The following is a 16,283-nucleotide window of genomic DNA, read 5'->3' as shown; positions in this document are numbered from 1 at the left end:
CTGCTGACATGCATCACATGGCATAATGTTGTTGAATTTAAGGTTTGCCCTTGTCTCCTGACACGTCTTTCCTGTTTCTCTCCGATCATGCACAGTTCATGTAGAAGTAGCAATTCCATCCATAATTCCAGACTCCTGTTTTGTTTTAATTAGTACAACTACTCAGTCTTCAAAACCAGACTTTTTGGGTATCCCCTTCAGTGTGTTTCAGTGTGCCAGTATACTCAGTGGTAGACTATCCCTGTATTTCCATCTTCACTGCAGTCTGTGCTTACAGTTTGAGGCCTGTTTGATGGGTTTCAGCAGCCACATTTTCACTCAAATCAAGTTCATACTGAAGCGGCTCTAGCTCTTCTGTAATGTGTTTTACTTGTGCTGAGGAGGCTGTGCTTCAGGTCTTTAACAGTCCTCCTCTTCCCCTTTGTCTCATTGGTCCATAAGGCATCCATTTGCCTTGTTCATCACAGCACATGAGAGGATATCTTTGGCATCAGGAAGGTAACATTCAGAGTGACAAGGGAAAAAAAAAACGTTTTGCTGTTTTTGACAAGGCGACTGATTTGACTCAAATAATGGCATATCCAGGTGTGTTTCATTTTCCTTCAAAGTCTTTCCCTCATTTTCCAGGCATTCGATACTCTTAGAGAGCCCAGCTGTGGTCAGTCTGGCAATGGCATTGTCTGGCCGCTCTTGCTTTTCAAGAACGTTCTTGGTCAGAGTCAAGTCTCTGTGTTTTGGGCTGTTTGAAGAATTTGCTCAATTACTTGAAAGTGTTGGTCCACACAAATTAGTTCAAATTCTCATCATCATCACAATCATCATTAACTTCAAACAAGTTGTCTCATTCTTGTGGCAAGGTACATCTGCTGCCTTTATTGCTTTAACATCTAGAGCAGGATACCAATTATCAAATGTATAAGTGTCACGCCAGCTAGGTATTGTTAGATGATTTTACTGATGATTTATTTTTAGCTTAATGTTTGCCAGTTAGCATCTAGGGTTAACGTTGCCTATAGTCAAAGCATGGAAGAAAAAATAATTATTTGTTCACATAATCAAAAAAAATAATAATTGAAAGCTAAATCCCTGTTTTATGTTGCTGTTTTGTTTGGGAGGCTCTAGGCTAATATGAGTGGCTAGGGTAAAGGCCAAGAGACCATTAAGATTCTTCATTTCCCTTTGGCCAATCCTTTAGAACTGCATTCATTTGTTTAACCTTTTCTGCAGTCTTCTTCATTCTGTCCAGTTTGTGTTTAACCATACGGCGCTCTTGTGGCAGTACATCTTCTCCTCTTGCAATCTTATGTAGAATTTCCGCTTCCTGTTTCATTTTCTTCAACCCAATGATTCGACCCTCAAACCCAGGCTTTTTCTCCTCCTCCTCTGTTCGGATAAGTATTTCAATGTAATCGAAGGTTGACATAGAACTTGGCTTCAGTGCAATCTCATTAAGTCTCTTCATGCAGTTAGAGGACAGCTTGATCAAATACATCAGTTTCTCTTCAATCGTATGAAAATCCTCCTCCAATTTCTCCAGCATCTGCTTGGTGTCCATGAATTTTCCTTGTGCTTTCATGAAGTTGTCCTTCAGCTCTTTTATGGTCTTTTTCTCCATTTTTGTCTCATATGTCCACAAGGCTTTCTCTCTGAGATGCTCATAGGAAGAGCAGTTATTTGGGCAGACCACACAGTTCCCGTCGTCATCCATCACAGCACATGTGAGGAGATTATCCCCTTCAGGAAGGAAACAACCAGAATGACATGTAAACAGACAACTGTTACAGTTCGTTGCAAAGAAGTTCACGTTGTTCCGTTTGACTGTCAGTACCTCTACTTCCGTCTCAAATTCCTTATTTTGAGCCATCATCTCATCCTCATTCTCCAGGCATTGTTTAAAGCTTTTGATCTCACTGAGCTTGGCAAGCCCAGCTGTGATCTGAGGAGTCAGTCTTGCAGTGGCATTCTCAAGACGTTCACGTTCTTCAAGAACTTTCTTTGTCATTTCGAGATCTTTGCCCTCTGTGCTACCAAGGGCCTTGAAGAACAACTTCATCTGTTTGAAGGTTGTTGACCAAATCATGCTCTTCATTTTCTCCTCCTCCTGTTCATCATCATCCTCATCTTCATCTGAACTGTCTTCATCACTGCCTCTGCCCATTTCCTTTTTCTGCACATATAAGGTAGAGTTGTTAAACTTAAAGTGGGTGGGTTGGCCCTTCTTGTTCTTCTGACATGGCAACTCTGCAGCCTTAATTGCCTCTAAAACTGGAATGTTGTCACTGTCAACAAATGTTACAAGAACCATGATGTTTTCGCCAATGTCCTTTCCAAAAATGGACAGAATGGAGTCAAAGATGTATTTCTGGTTGGCACTGAGGCGGGCGAGAGATGCCTGAACGACAAAGCATACAGCATCTATGTGATCAACCCCTAAAGGGCTGCACAGGAAACTTTTCACTTGTTCTGTGATCAGTTTGTCTTGCGCCATTCCTCTGGTGTCTCCAAACCCAGGTGTGTCAATAATTGTAAGTGAGTATGGGATCTGAAAACCTGGTTGGTTATAGAGCTCATAAGATGTGACCACGGATGTCTGGCTTTCTGCTTGTGACTTGTTAGTCACCTCATGGATCAGTTTGAAGCGGTACTGGTCCTCCCATTTAACCCCCAGTATGTAATTTATCATCACATTGACAAGAGTTGTTTTTCCAGCACCAGTAGATCCCAGAAGTAGTATGACCTTGTTTTGCACATCTTCCACCTTCCTACCAAACATGTATTGCAAGAAATCAACATTCTCTCCATATTTCCTTTCTAACTCTATCTGATATACAGATGGGTTGCCCTTTTCCAGACGATTCGATTGTTGCATAAAATATTCACTCTTGCCCTGTCCCGATTTCTTTTTTGGGGGCTTGGTGTCAGGTGCTAATGTAGTAATATTCCTTTCAGGACTTGGCAGACTCTTTCCTGATTTCCCTGTGTTCGCCAAAACACGGATGTTGTAGGTGGTACTCATCTTCAGTCCCTCCAAAGTGCCCTCCCTCGTAGTGGATTTTACACACTCCCATGGTTTGGTCTTAGTGTCATCTTCCATGTGTTGTCTGTATTCAACATCATAGCTGATGACTGTTACATCTTCTCCAACTGCTGTTGGGATATCCCATGTAATAGTAATGCTCTCAGACCCTGAACGTTTCTCTTGTGGTGGACCAGGAGGGCTGCACGGACGTGTTCGGATGAACTCTGTGGCATCGCTAGCAAGGGTCACTCCAGGTCGACACACTGCCTTACATCTAAATCGGTACTCTGTATGAGGCTGTAGGCGACTAACAGTACAATCTGTTACTTTTCCGTCAGTGCCTATCTCCTTCCAGTCAGACTCAGATGTCTGGTACAGGATGCGATAAGAATCCACAAAAGGTTCTCCTGTGGCTGGGGGGTGGATTTGCAAGTGGACACGATCATGCTCCTGTCTCAGAAGGGTCGGGCTAGGAGGTGTGGAGGGCAGCAAAAACTGAGAATCAATAAGTGTCCCTTTCTCATACACATGAATTGAGGAGGCTGTGATGGACTTGTTTGGAACTGATGCTATGCAAAACTCAATGTTTTCTCTGTCTTGGTTGGACTGCTTGAAATCAAGGAACAGACGAATGCTTTGCCTGGTAAGAGCGGTCACCTCCCCAGAGCGAAACCATTGTTCCTCTCTGCTAGCACTTTGGGCCTCATAAGATGTGTCAGATTTAGTGGCCTTTGCCTCGTCCTTCAGATAGTTTTCCAAATCCTGTAGATATTCTGTATCCCCACTGAGGGATGAGAACACACAAGCCACTACAAAGTCATTTCTTGGATTTAGGACAACCTTATCCAGTTCACTACTGGATTTAATCACCCTGATTTCTTTCATAATCTCAAGGTAGGATCTGATAACATTCATCTCACGTTCTCTGTCACTCAGATATTCTGTGATTAATGCGCTCTGGAATGGGGATCTCTCTCTGCTGTTCAGGGTAGTCACCAACTCTTGCTCCTCTGTCCCCCCTCCACGAATAGTGGGAAGTAATTTGCAAAGCTTCTTTTGAAATACCAGTTTGTATTCAGAAATCAGGTCTTTGAATTTCCTAAGCTTGGTTGTAATCTCAGAGAAGTGGATGGCTATCTCATCCTTCATCAGGTCTTGGCACTCAATGTCAGCCTCGTCTATCTCATCAAGGATGCGCTGAGAATGGCGCACCAGACCTACACTTATCTCCCTAACAAGCTGGGCTGCAGCCGAGTCCAGATTTTTGAGGGGATACAGCCACACTGTCATGGGTACAGCATGTTCCCCATTTTCTCCCAGCAGCTGTGGAAGCTGTGAGTACACCTTGATTGCATCTTGAAAGCTGACAGGATTATTCTCCAACGCAAAATCACCATGGAATGTACAGTTGAATTTGTCTGATTGTTGTTGTTCTGTTTCAGTCATCTTCAAAGATGCCTCTCCCTTAATAGATACAAATGGGATTTTTTGTATTGCTACCTCAAGACTTCCTTGTATTTCGTGATGATTTTCATCCGAAGAGACTGCACGATCAAACACAAAGAAGGCATTAGCACCATACAATATTGCAGTCACCACATGTGTGGCAGATCCTTCCTGGAAGACATTGCAGTGTTGGAAATTTCCAGTCCCTAGGTGTTCCATTGTAAGCTGCTCAAAACGTGTGGTGGCGCGATACTGAAGAGTGACTCTGGACTGTTGTTTTGATTTTTTCTTGTCATTCAGAAACCCTGCAGACCCTTTTACATGCACCAACCCAGACATAAAGCTAGCCTCAAGTGATGCACACACATTTAGAGCCTCTGCCTTGCTCTCTGTGGAATCTGAACCAATGATCTTGAACTCAGTGTTTGGTTGTGGTTTGATATTAATGTTCTTCTTCAGCATGTCGCCATCCCAGAGTGTAATACCTGTGTTTCAGAGCAGAAGTGATAACAATCAGATTTGATTCAACCCTCAGTATGGTACTCACACTTAGAATTTTGTCTGATACATCATCAACTGAGTGTTTTGAATTGGGTGTTAACAGTGAGCTGGTGTCACTGGGTGGCATTCATAACTGAGTCAAACTGTTTTAAGACAAGGTTTAATTAATTTGTTTTATCTTCATCATGATAATATGAAAACAATAAATGTATATACTTGTTTTACTTCTAACAGAGCACATTCTAACTGGTGAATATTTAAGGAAGGAATTATGGTCGCTGATAGGGCTGCACGATTATGGCCAAAATCATAATCACGATTATTTTGATCAATATCTTTTAATTGCACTTTCACATTTAAATGAACAAGAACACTGCTTCCACTTCCATTGTTGTGCTACATTCTGGCTAATGTACACGTCTTTGCATCAAAATAAAACATATACGGTTTCTATTCACCTGAAGCAAAATATAAATAATTTTTTTACCAAAAATAAAGGGCTAATTACAAATAAAAATGACATTTTTCATACAGTGCAGGTAATGCCTGTTTGGAGAAATAATTGCGCGAAGGGATCACGTATCTCTTGTCTAGTGTCTTGACCATTTTTCTGAGACCTTCATTGCTCGCAGTATTTTTTGGCCAAATGAAATGCGATTGCATCCGTTATTTCAGTGTGTCTTTGGGAGGTGGATGGATACGCTGTCGCGCTATGCAGGGTCACTGTTATAGTTTTCTGGGTTGACGTTGGACGTAGACGGAGATTCAGTGAGGTAACGTTAGCTTTGGTGTTAATGCATTCGACGTACTGTGGTTTGTGGTGATTTTTCAGGTGGTTGAAAACGCTGAAAAGAACGTTAGGCTATCTAACGAAGGCTAACTTGCTAGTGTTAGAAAGTTGGCTGACTGACGCCTCGCAAATCACATCAACGCTGAAGTATCCCGATATACGCGTCATGGAGGTCTTTGCCCCCACTTCCTCCAATACTGTAGATAACAACTTTATTTAAAGCCCCTTTATGTGAGAAATGGCATTTTTTTGCTATTGAGCTCCCCCTAAAGTTGCGGAGTGTGGTTCACTTTAACACCACTGTCGTCAATACAAATCGTATTGAATTATTGACTATGGTATATCATTATAGTCAATAATTTAATACATATTATATGTAGTTGTAACTCTGCTTTCATTTAGACATAATTTAGAATGTAGGCATTTCTGATTGACCTCGGGTAGGTGCGAAGCCTGTGAGTTCAGATCCCTTGGAGCTCAGCTGGAGATCGTGCCCATTTCCTCTGCGTAGCAAATGGCCTCATAGACTCAGGGCCTCATTTACTAACATTGCGACTGCAGCGCAATCTGCGCCTTTGCCAACCCGCATATAGCGCACGGTATTTTGCATCGTATTTATCAAACAAGAACCTTATCTGAATGTGTCGATGCCTTACTAAGCGTAATCAGCACCTAACCCCGCCCATTAGTGTTATTTAGCGCGCAGCTAAAATGGGGAAGAAAGAGCCTGCGTGTTCCTTCCACCATGGATGATGAGTTAAAATTAGAATTAGAGCTTTTGGTATACGAGGTTACAGCAAACTAACCCGGGTAAATATAGAAACTCATAAATATTTCTCTATTTAGCCCTTCCGTCCACACTAAAAGTTGTGATCACTTTGAATTCAAGACTGTCTTTTATTGGTGAGCTGATTTGGGGAAATTAAACTTTTCAGCGAACATTGAGTTTCTGGGTTACTATGGTTACCCCTCAGGGTGCCTGTGCAGCTTCATATTAACAAGTTTATGTTCACGAGTTCATATTCACACATATTAACATGAGTTAATCACACACAGGCAACTGCAAACTGTTAAGATGGTTCCCTAAGCTAGAGATAGCTAGGATAGTTAATAGCCAGGTTAACTGCCCCATAGCATCCCGTTAAATAGTCTGGTAGGAATACACAACACCCCTTACTTTAAAACGGCGAATTCCAACACTGAAAACCATGCTTTGAAAACTGGAGTTGTAGCGTGGACAGGGGGAAACTGAAGTTCCCTATCGCAGTTGGACTGCGATATAACAGATGGGACATGACGTAGTCACTGGAACCAATCGAAGCACTATTCATTCACGCCGGAAGGCTAAGATTCGTCCAATCCCTCTCCTGAGCCCGCCCCCTCAGGAGCCTTTAAGTAGGGATGGCCACGGTCTAATCAGTCTCTTAAGAAACTTCGCTTCGAAGTAGTCAATCCAGACACTTTTCTACGCTCTGCTAAGTTAAACTTTGTGTGCTTTTACTCTTTCGAGTTGGTGAGTTATTCGGGTTCTTTTACCCTCACTAGCTCTGAGTGCTACAAGTTCGACTTACTATTAAGAAAGTCGAGTCGCTATCCTAGCTAGTTAGCTGGCTAAGTCCCTGACTAGCTTGCTAGCTTCTTGCTACCCAACGTTCAGTTGTGATAGTGTGCTCTTGAAATTAACTTTCTTTCTCATTTCAGATAATGTCCAGGCAGGCTTACCCCGACTGTGGGCACGTGGAGACAAGGGCGACCGCCACCGCCGTTGCGTGGTCTGCCTTGGCAGGGCCCACGCGGAGGTGGCTCTCAATGGCGACGACCCGGCCTGCGACATCTGTGCTAGCATGACGCTAGCAAGGGCCACCAAGCGTCTAGCGTACTGGGAACGCTCAGACGCTAAGAAGGCGACACCAGCTCCGTCCGGGGAGATTCCCCCGGTAGGACTGTGCGCTCCTTCGGCCCCAGGCAACGTGGTGTCAGGCAACCGCTGTTTAGCCGCAGCCGCACCCGCTAGCCTCTCCCCGTCTCCCTCACCCGCTAGCCTGGTGGCCGAGAAGGCTCTGGCCGAGAAGGTTTATTTGGCTGCGGGGCAGGCTGCGTGTTCAACGAACACCGCAGCGCTCCTACATCGCTACCAAGCCAAACTCCTGACGGAGTTGGCCGCGTTGCTGGGGAGTGGGCACGAGGCGGTGATGAGGCTCCGTAGGGCGATGGACCTATCTCTCCGCCTCACCCACTGCACCTCCCAGGCCCTGGGGAGGGTAATGGGGGCCTCTGTGGCGATGCAGAGGTCTCTCTGGCTGTCCCTGGCAAAGCTGACGGCCAGAGAGAAGGCGCCGCTGCTGGACGCCCCAGTCAGCGTCCAGGGCGTCTTTGGGGAAGCTGTGGGCACGATGGCCTCTAAGTTTGAGGAGAAACAGAAGAGCCAAGAGGCCTTCCAGGCTTGGATGCCTCGCTCCAGTGGCTCGGAGCGGCAATCCTCCTCGGGACAGACAACCCCGACTCCAGGACAGAAGCGGAGTGGGTTCCGCTCTCCAGCCCCCCTGGCCAAGATGCCCACGCAACGAGGCTAGCAGAGGCACCCCTTCCGCCCCGCCGCTCAGACGCCAGCGCAGCAGCAGCCAGCTGTGCACTCAGCCCAGAGCGCAGCCCGCGGCCCACGGCAGCATGCTGCTCGCCGGGGGAAGGGCCAGGGCAAACTGCCGGCCACCTGATCCGCGACGGCCGCTGAAAAGACAGGGGGAAGCGGTGGATCCCCCACCGCCTCCACGGAAATCCGCCCGCCGCTCTCATGCACAATTCATGTCAAGCACGGTGAACAGGTTCCATTTACATTTAGTCATTTAGCAGACGCTTTTATCCAAAGCGACTTACATATGTGCGGCTTACAATGTATACACCTTTTACATTTACACTGATGGCACACTGCACATCAGGAGCAATTAGGGGTTCAGTGTCTTGCTCAAGGACGCTTCGGCAGGGAATCGAACTAGCAACCTTCTGATTACTAAACGACTTATTTACCTCCTGTACCACTGTCGCCTCGCAGGTTCCGCAGGTTCCCACAAGCACCACATCCAAATGTCACGACCACTGCCCCAGTAGGCGCAGAGTTAAGGCATGCTTGTGTAGCGGGCACAGATCTAGGTTTAGGCACATTGACCATGAGTGGGTTAGTTCCCGACCTATTCAACTCAAAGCCCAGTCTGGCAGGCTGCGCGGAGAGTTGTCGCGCATGCGCTGCGTCACCATGGGTACTAAAAACAATCACAGCGGGTTACACGCTGCAGTTCGCTCGCCCCCAATCAGTGGTGCCGCGGGGACAGTCTCATTTCCTACGAAAGGAAATAGACTCCCTGCTCTGAAAAGAAGCGATAAGTGTGGTGCCTCCCGAGGAGGCAGACTCAGGCTTCTACAGCAGATACTTCCTGGTCCCCAAAAAGGATGGGAACTATCGGCCAATATTAGATCTGCGTGTGCTGAACAGAGCGCTCATGCCGTTGAAGTTCAAAATGCTGACTCCCCGCCGGCTAGTTCAGTTCATAAGACCAAACGATTGGTTCATCATGATAGATCTAAAGGATGCTTACTTCCATGTCCCGATCCACCCCAAACATCAGAGATGTCTGCGGTTTGCGTTCGGAGGAATAGCATACCAGTTCCACGCACTCCCGTTCGGTCTGGCTCTGGCACCGAGGGTTTTCACAAAGTGCGTGGAAGCAGCCATCGCCTCGTTGCGGCAACGAGGCCTACGTCTGTGGACGCACTGAGCCACCAGTGGCCGAGTTTGCGTCTGTACACGTTTCCCCCAGTCCCGCTCCTCCGGCAGGTGCTGTGCAGGATAGCGGACGAGGGCAGGGAGTTGCTGTTAGTAGCCCCCCACTGGCCCAGTCAGCCGTGGTTGGCGGATCTGATCAATATGTCAGTGCAACCGCCTTGGGAGCTGCCTCTTCAGAGAGACCTCCTATCGCAGGTGCGCGGAACAGTCTGGCATCCCCGGCCAGAACTGTGGCATCTCAGGGCCTGGCACCTGAAAGGAGCAGGTTCCTAGCCTCAGGCTTGTCAGACGCGTTGGTGGCTACAATACAGAGCGCCCGGGCGGGTTCGACCCGGTCCTTGTATACGCTGAAGTGGCGCAGTTTTGAACGTGGTGTGTTGCGCGTCAACGCGACCCCGTCAACTGCGCGCTGGGCGTCATATTAGAATTCCTACAGCAGTTGTTTGATGAGGGGAAGGCGGCTTCCACTCTCAAGGTATACCTGGCGGCCATCTCAGCCTGCCATGCAGGCATCAATGGCAATTCCCCGGGCAGCCATCCGCTAGCGTCACGCTTTATGGCTGGAGTGAGACGTCTCAGGGTGCCTGACAGGCACCTCATACCCTCATGGGATCTGCTGGTTGTGTTACGTGCTCTCACAGGGCCTCCATTCGAGCCCCTGGAGACGGTGGACATAAAATTTGTCTCTTTAAAGACTGCGCTGTTACTGGCGTCAGCAAAGCGCGTTGGTGACATGCAAGCCCTGTCCATCAGCCATTCGTGCCTTCAGTTCTCGATCGCTGGGGACAAAGTGGTTATGCGACCTAATGCTGCTTACACACCTAAAGTGGTGGCAACCCCATTCCGCAATCAGGTGATTGAGTTGGCAGTATTCTCGCCTCCTCCTTTTGCGTCCTTTGCCCAGTACGCGCTCTTCACTGTTATGTAGAGCGCACTGGGGCATTCAGACAATCGGATCAGCTGTTTGTATGCTTTGGCGCACGAGCAAAGGGGGAAACCTCGGTCAAAACCGAGCCTCTCCCGTTGGATAGTAGAGGCTATCGTGTTGTCATTGAAAGGAGTCTCAGTGGAAGAAATTTGTAAAGCTGCAAGCTGGAGTTCTCGCCACACTTTCATTAGATTCTATATGTTGGATGTGGCCGAACCTAGTTTTTTACATGGTGTTCTACAGGCAGGCGATCTTTGAATCCCCGGGCCTGAGAATGGTAAAGTGATGCATGTGTTCATCAGCGTCTATGTGTTACGATGCAAATGAACCATTCTAGGTTTTTTTTCCTACAGGCGGGGGATCGCTGATCCCCTTGGCCTATGTACAAAGGGAGTGCCCTGTAATGTTCACCACCAGCTGCTGTATGAACCTCTAGGAGGGCAAAAGCAATATATAAGTTGGTGTGTGTGTTGGCTGCCACTGTATTATCACGCGTGAGGATATGCGGTCCCATCTGTTATATCGCAGTCCAACTGCGATAGGGAACGTCTCGGTTACTTACGTAACCTCGGTTCCCTAAGCAGGGACCAGATATAACAAGAGTTGCGTGTACAGTGTTGCTCTTGGATTAGGTTTTCTACGCTCAGTTTCTTTTCCAAGGGCGTAGAAAAGTGTCTGGATTGACCACTTCGAAGCGAAGTTTCTTAAGAGACCGATTCGACCGTGGCCATCCCTACTTAAAGGCTCCTGAGGGGGGGGGGGGCTCAGGAGAGGGATTGGACGAATCTCAGCCTTCCGGCGTGAATGAATAGTGCTTCGTTCGGTTGCCATGGCAGTGGGGGTAGCTTGCGCTTGAGAGGCTATAAGGTGAAAATAAACATGGAAGGTGAAATGAATATGCTGCTCTGTCTCTACAATTTACTTACTGGTAGTTTAGTTAGTGTACTTCGAGTACAAGTACTTTTCCTGAATAGATACGCATTACTCCTACGCAGAAGGTGTGTACTGTACTCGGTGTGCTTGAACTATGAGTGAAAATACGGTTTGAACCATACAATGAGCGGCGATTCTGGGTAAGACGTGGCTTTTCCAGAACAGCTAGCTGGTGGGACAGTTTGTAATTATATTTGTTTGTATGCCTATTAAATGATATATCAAATATAAACATTAAAAAAAAAATTACATTTCTGATGTTCGTATTTTTCAAATTTCTCGCAGGCACATAGTTTTCATTAAGCAGCTGATATATCATGCTAAAACACCTCTTGTTTCGTTATTAATACATAATTAGGCGCACTTTACGCATCTCCTCCCATCTCTTTGCGACGAACACCCACTTTCCCACACCCACTTCCCAGTAGCGGTAATCTGCGATTTTACTCAGGTGCGCCTCCTTTGGAAATACGGTTTTATGTCTTTACCCGCTATTTTACGCCTGAAATGGGCACAATCCTGTTAGTAAATGAGGCCATCAGTGTCTCCAAGGCCTAATGAATAGAGGGTGACACTTAACTGCAATCATTCACTGGATAATCAGATGAGTCTTAGGTGAAGCTTTGAGTGAGTGGAACTCACAATGGTGGCCACCGTTGTTCAACATTAAACCTGTTTCCAGACTGATCATATCTAAGATTGGGTCTCCAAATATATGGTATAAAATGAATACTATCAACGTGTATTGGTTGACAAGCTGAAGGATATGGAACCGGCAAAAACAATATCAGAAGCCAAAGGAGCATGATGACTGACAAGGTAGAGTAATATTACAAGATTTTACACCAATATGACTCGATAGTTTGAGTCATATTTGTGACTATGATTAGTTATATTTATTGTGACATCAATGATGATATGAACGTAACCAAAAGAATAACACATTTTTGTTTTGCTGAAATGCTGTTTGTGTTTTCAGCCTATACATTGTTTTCTAACCCTTAGGATCCGAAGCTGCCCCGTGGGGCAGATTGTGGTGTTGTTGGGAATCACATTTAAAAGTTCCGCGAGTTTTTGTCCTACAGACATAAAAATAGCACCTCCAGAAACCTTGAATCTTTTACTTTTCAAATATATACAGTTCGAAAACAAAAAAATAAATTATCACTTTGTAAGGAAAATAGAACTAAACTCTTGCACATTTCAGTCTCTGAATGTGGAAGCCGCTGCTAACGACCCACCCATTAGTAAATTAAGTCTATTCATATGATAAATGCATGGTAAATTGGCGATCGCTATTGGGTCATGACGTAGCAAGAACACCAGAGAAAACACCACATTTAACCAGTATACAAGTCTACACGTTGGGTTGGTTTCATACTTCATACATACAGCTGAAGATGGTGAGGAGAAACGTATCCACTTTGAGCTTCGCCTTGACCCTGCCCAGGATATTTGTGATGAGTAAGCTATATTCGTTTGACTAGCTCTTGTAATGAATGCTGTTGATTAACTTACAGGGAGTAAAACGCATGTCATATTCAGAGTTCTAAGTTTAGGCTACTACCGTCAAATCTGCACAGCGATTTTTAATCATATAAAGGACTTCATGTCGCTAAGACTATTATACAGTAAAATACATATCATGCTCAGATTTATTTTTATTAGGCTACATACGTCGGTGTTTGGAGTTTGTTGTCTGCGCATACATTAGTATTAGGCTCCTGTGAAGTAATTAGGCTTCTGTAAAGAACGCCAGCCGTGTTCACAAGCCATTGTCATTGACAAGTCTATAAAACATTCCTTGCTTTTCGGTGTAGCCCAAGGGAGCTGTCTTGGTCCCCTGCTTTTTCCCCTATATAGGCTTCCATTAGGAAAGGTCAGCACAATGTAAACTTCCACAGCTGAGCAGATGATACCCATATATATTTCTGTGGAGCCAACAAACTCAGATGGCCTCTTAAGGCCTGTTTAGCTTGCATTAATCAGTGGATGGGCATCCGGTTTAATTAAAGCTAAATGACGATAAAATAGAAGTACTTTTGGTTGGACCAAAATCAAAGAGAGACACCGTTCTTAGTAATCTTGGGAACCTGGCACACTAGGTCAAAAGTAACAGGCCTGGGTGTCATCTTAGATACAGAGCTAAACTTCAAACCCCAAATAAAAGGTATGGTATATGGTAAAGTTACCCAGACGGCTTTCTTACTCTAGATATATTGCCATGGTGCGGCCTTTTTTAATACAAAAAGATGCTGAGAAACTAATCCATGCCTTTTTCACTAGTAGGTTAGACTACTGCAATGCACTTTTTACTGATCTCCCAAAAAAGTATATAAAGAAACTAAAACTCATACAGAACTCGGCTGCCAGACTCTTAACTAAGACCAAGAAGAGAGAGAACATCACCCCTGTGTCTTAGCTGAACTGCACTGGCTCCCTGTTTCTTATAGAATTGATTTTAAGGTTCTGTTAATTACTAACAAAGCTCTAAATGGCATAGCACCTTTATACATACATCTGAACTCTTAGTCTTAATATCCTATCAACCACAAAGGAACCTTAGATCCGCTAATGCCAATCTTTTAATTGTGCCCAAAGTTCTCCACAAGCAAAGCTGGGAAGCTGCTTTTATGCATTACGCACCAAAGCTATAGAACACCCTGCCCATGTATATCAAACAAGTAAGTTCTGTGAACATCTTTTTAAAAAGAGCTGAAAACACACCTGGATGAGAAGGCCTTTAGTGAATTAGTTTAATGAGTATTTCTTCACATCTGTTCTACATTCTATTGCTACTATTGTATTTACTTGTTCTTAAAATCCTGCACTTATACAAGTTTGTACTTTTCACACTGTATTATTTGTATTGTATTGTACGTGTTGGTGTATTTATCTCTCTTTACCATTTACCATCTACCATTACCGTTTTTCTACATTTCTACCCAATTCTTAATCCTCACTTCACCTTTATGCTCTTCCATGCCCCTCTCTGTAGTTGGGACCAAAGTCTTGTAGTGTTCTACTTTCTCAGTTATTCTCCCACTCTTGTCTACTTGCACTTATTTCTGTTATCATTTTTCATCTATTCTTGTTTTTAAAATGCACCAAATGTAAAGCACTTTGAGCTGCATTCTGTGTATGAAAGGTGCTATACAAATAAGGTTTATTATTATTATTATTTTTCCTATCACAGCCAATCAAGAAAGAATATTAATTATGGGGTATACTTTCTACCAGGGTGTAACCTCTTATAATTAGGTTCAAACAATCTACCGTTTAATCTACTCTATTATGATCTTGGGTACATCTCAATTCAGTCCTGACTGCAGTCTCTATGTTGTGCATCAGCAGATAGTGAATATGGGTTTGAACACTGATAAGAGCCCTGGTGTGGTACACAATCGTCACTGGTCAAGACTAGCATATTTCATGTTAATACTGCGTTACTAATGTGAGAATGTCGCTAGCGTACTAATACCGCTAAGTCAACTCAATAGTCCATTATACAATGAAAATGACACATTCTGTCAACACGGGAGGGCATGGTGGTACAGCGGATCTATAGGCAGAGTGTTTACATGCTGGTAGTATGGGGACAAGACTGTAGAGTTATACGCCTACACATAAAGTCTTTAAGTGTTTTAGGGAAACCGCTACATCACATGGTTTTGTTTCTTTAGCATGCTATATAAAAGCCACTGCTTTGTAAAATTACTCTATTCAAAGTATGCTTTATAAATAACATAAGTCCTTAACATTGATTGTATAAATAATCAACTTCATCTGTACTATTTATAAAAAACAAATATAGGTGTACCTGGGATGAGAACATCTTTCCTGCAGTCATACAGCATTCCCAGTTGGAAGGGGCGGCTCAGCCCTGCAAGCACGATGGTCCCAGAAGCAGACATCTCTCTTCTTGATGCTAACTTGAAACGGATAACAAAATGTTGCAGAATACATCACAAAACCCTATACAGTTATTGCTGTGATGAGTACCAGTCAGCTCATGAATGTTTTGTATGTTTTGCTAGAATTTACTGTGCAGCTAACAGCATATCAAACATTTGTTGAACTGTTTACTTTATAAGCCTGTAATTTAAAGTAAGTATATGATGCATACGGTTTTTGTAATGTATTCACTTTCATATCCTATACATAATGCCATACATTATAGATGAGTTCACTTTTAAATTTGCTATTATTTAATGAACAAATCAGTTAAATGGAATGTAATTACCAATGATTAATCACCAAGGAACCAATGAACAAATTATGATGAATTAATAATGAACAAAAAACTATTATAATGGCTGAAAATACTGATAATGCATTGTGCATTACCTATAAATAACTAAAAGTTTAAAAAGAAATTATCATAACATAATGTAATGTATGGTAAGCATAAATCATACATTACCTACAAACTAAACTCCTTTATCCTCTGTAGACACCATGGGCAGCAGGCTCATTTCCTTCATGTAAAACAGAGAGCTAAGAAGAAAAGAGAAGAACTTTATGGAGTCAACAAATATTTAATGCATAACTGTATAGTCGTAACCAAAGTGTTCTGCCAATGACCGTCAGTCACGAGTAGTAGTTGCCACCCACTGTGCCAATCAGTGCAGGAAGTTTTATTATGGTGTTTTCCATTTATCATTATTTCAGAGCGATTGGCAGAAGGTTGCGATTTTTCAGAGCGATTAGCAGAAGGTTGGACTGTAGATAATGTTAATTGGCACAATAAATATAAAACTCGAACTCAAGCACCACTGCATACTTAAAACTAGGATGTATCAGAGGTTATCGAACGATTATATAAAGTTTTGTCAAACATTTAGCAGCTATAACAAATCATATTTAAATCCATTTTAGAGATGGTTGG

General features: G+C 44.0%; 1 protein-coding gene across 1 annotated transcript; it reads right to left on the bottom strand.

The window, feature by feature from the left end:
• Window positions 1-405: 405 nt before the first annotated feature.
• LOC116220034 lies at window positions 406-15,371 on the bottom strand. Its single transcript, XM_031565097.2, has 2 exons — window positions 15,216-15,371; window positions 406-4,950 (listed from the first exon to the last, which is right to left on the bottom strand). The coding sequence occupies exons 1-2, from the start codon at window positions 15,307-15,309 to the stop codon at window positions 1,160-1,162; spliced, it is 3,885 nt and encodes a 1,294-aa protein (XP_031420957.1). The 5' UTR covers window positions 15,310-15,371; the 3' UTR covers window positions 406-1,159.
• Between the last annotated feature and the right edge of the window lie 912 nt (window positions 15,372-16,283).

Source organism: Clupea harengus, chromosome 1 (genome assembly GCF_900700415.2).
Source record: "Clupea harengus chromosome 1, Ch_v2.0.2, whole genome shotgun sequence".
In the NCBI taxonomy this organism is placed as follows: Eukaryota; Metazoa; Chordata; class Actinopteri; order Clupeiformes; family Clupeidae; genus Clupea; species Clupea harengus.
This window is presented reverse-complemented; position numbering and strand designations above follow the sequence as displayed.

Excerpts from the sequence above, each read along its gene's own strand:
- LOC116220034 (XM_031565097.2), bottom strand. The coding sequence starts at position 15,309 with ATGTCTGCTTCTGGGACCATCGTGCTTGCAGGGCTGAGCCGCCCCTTC. Across the intron at positions 4,951-15,215 it reads GAAAGATGTTCTCATCCCAG|GTATTACACTCTGGGATGGC; the intron begins GTACACCTATAT and ends TCTGAAACACAG.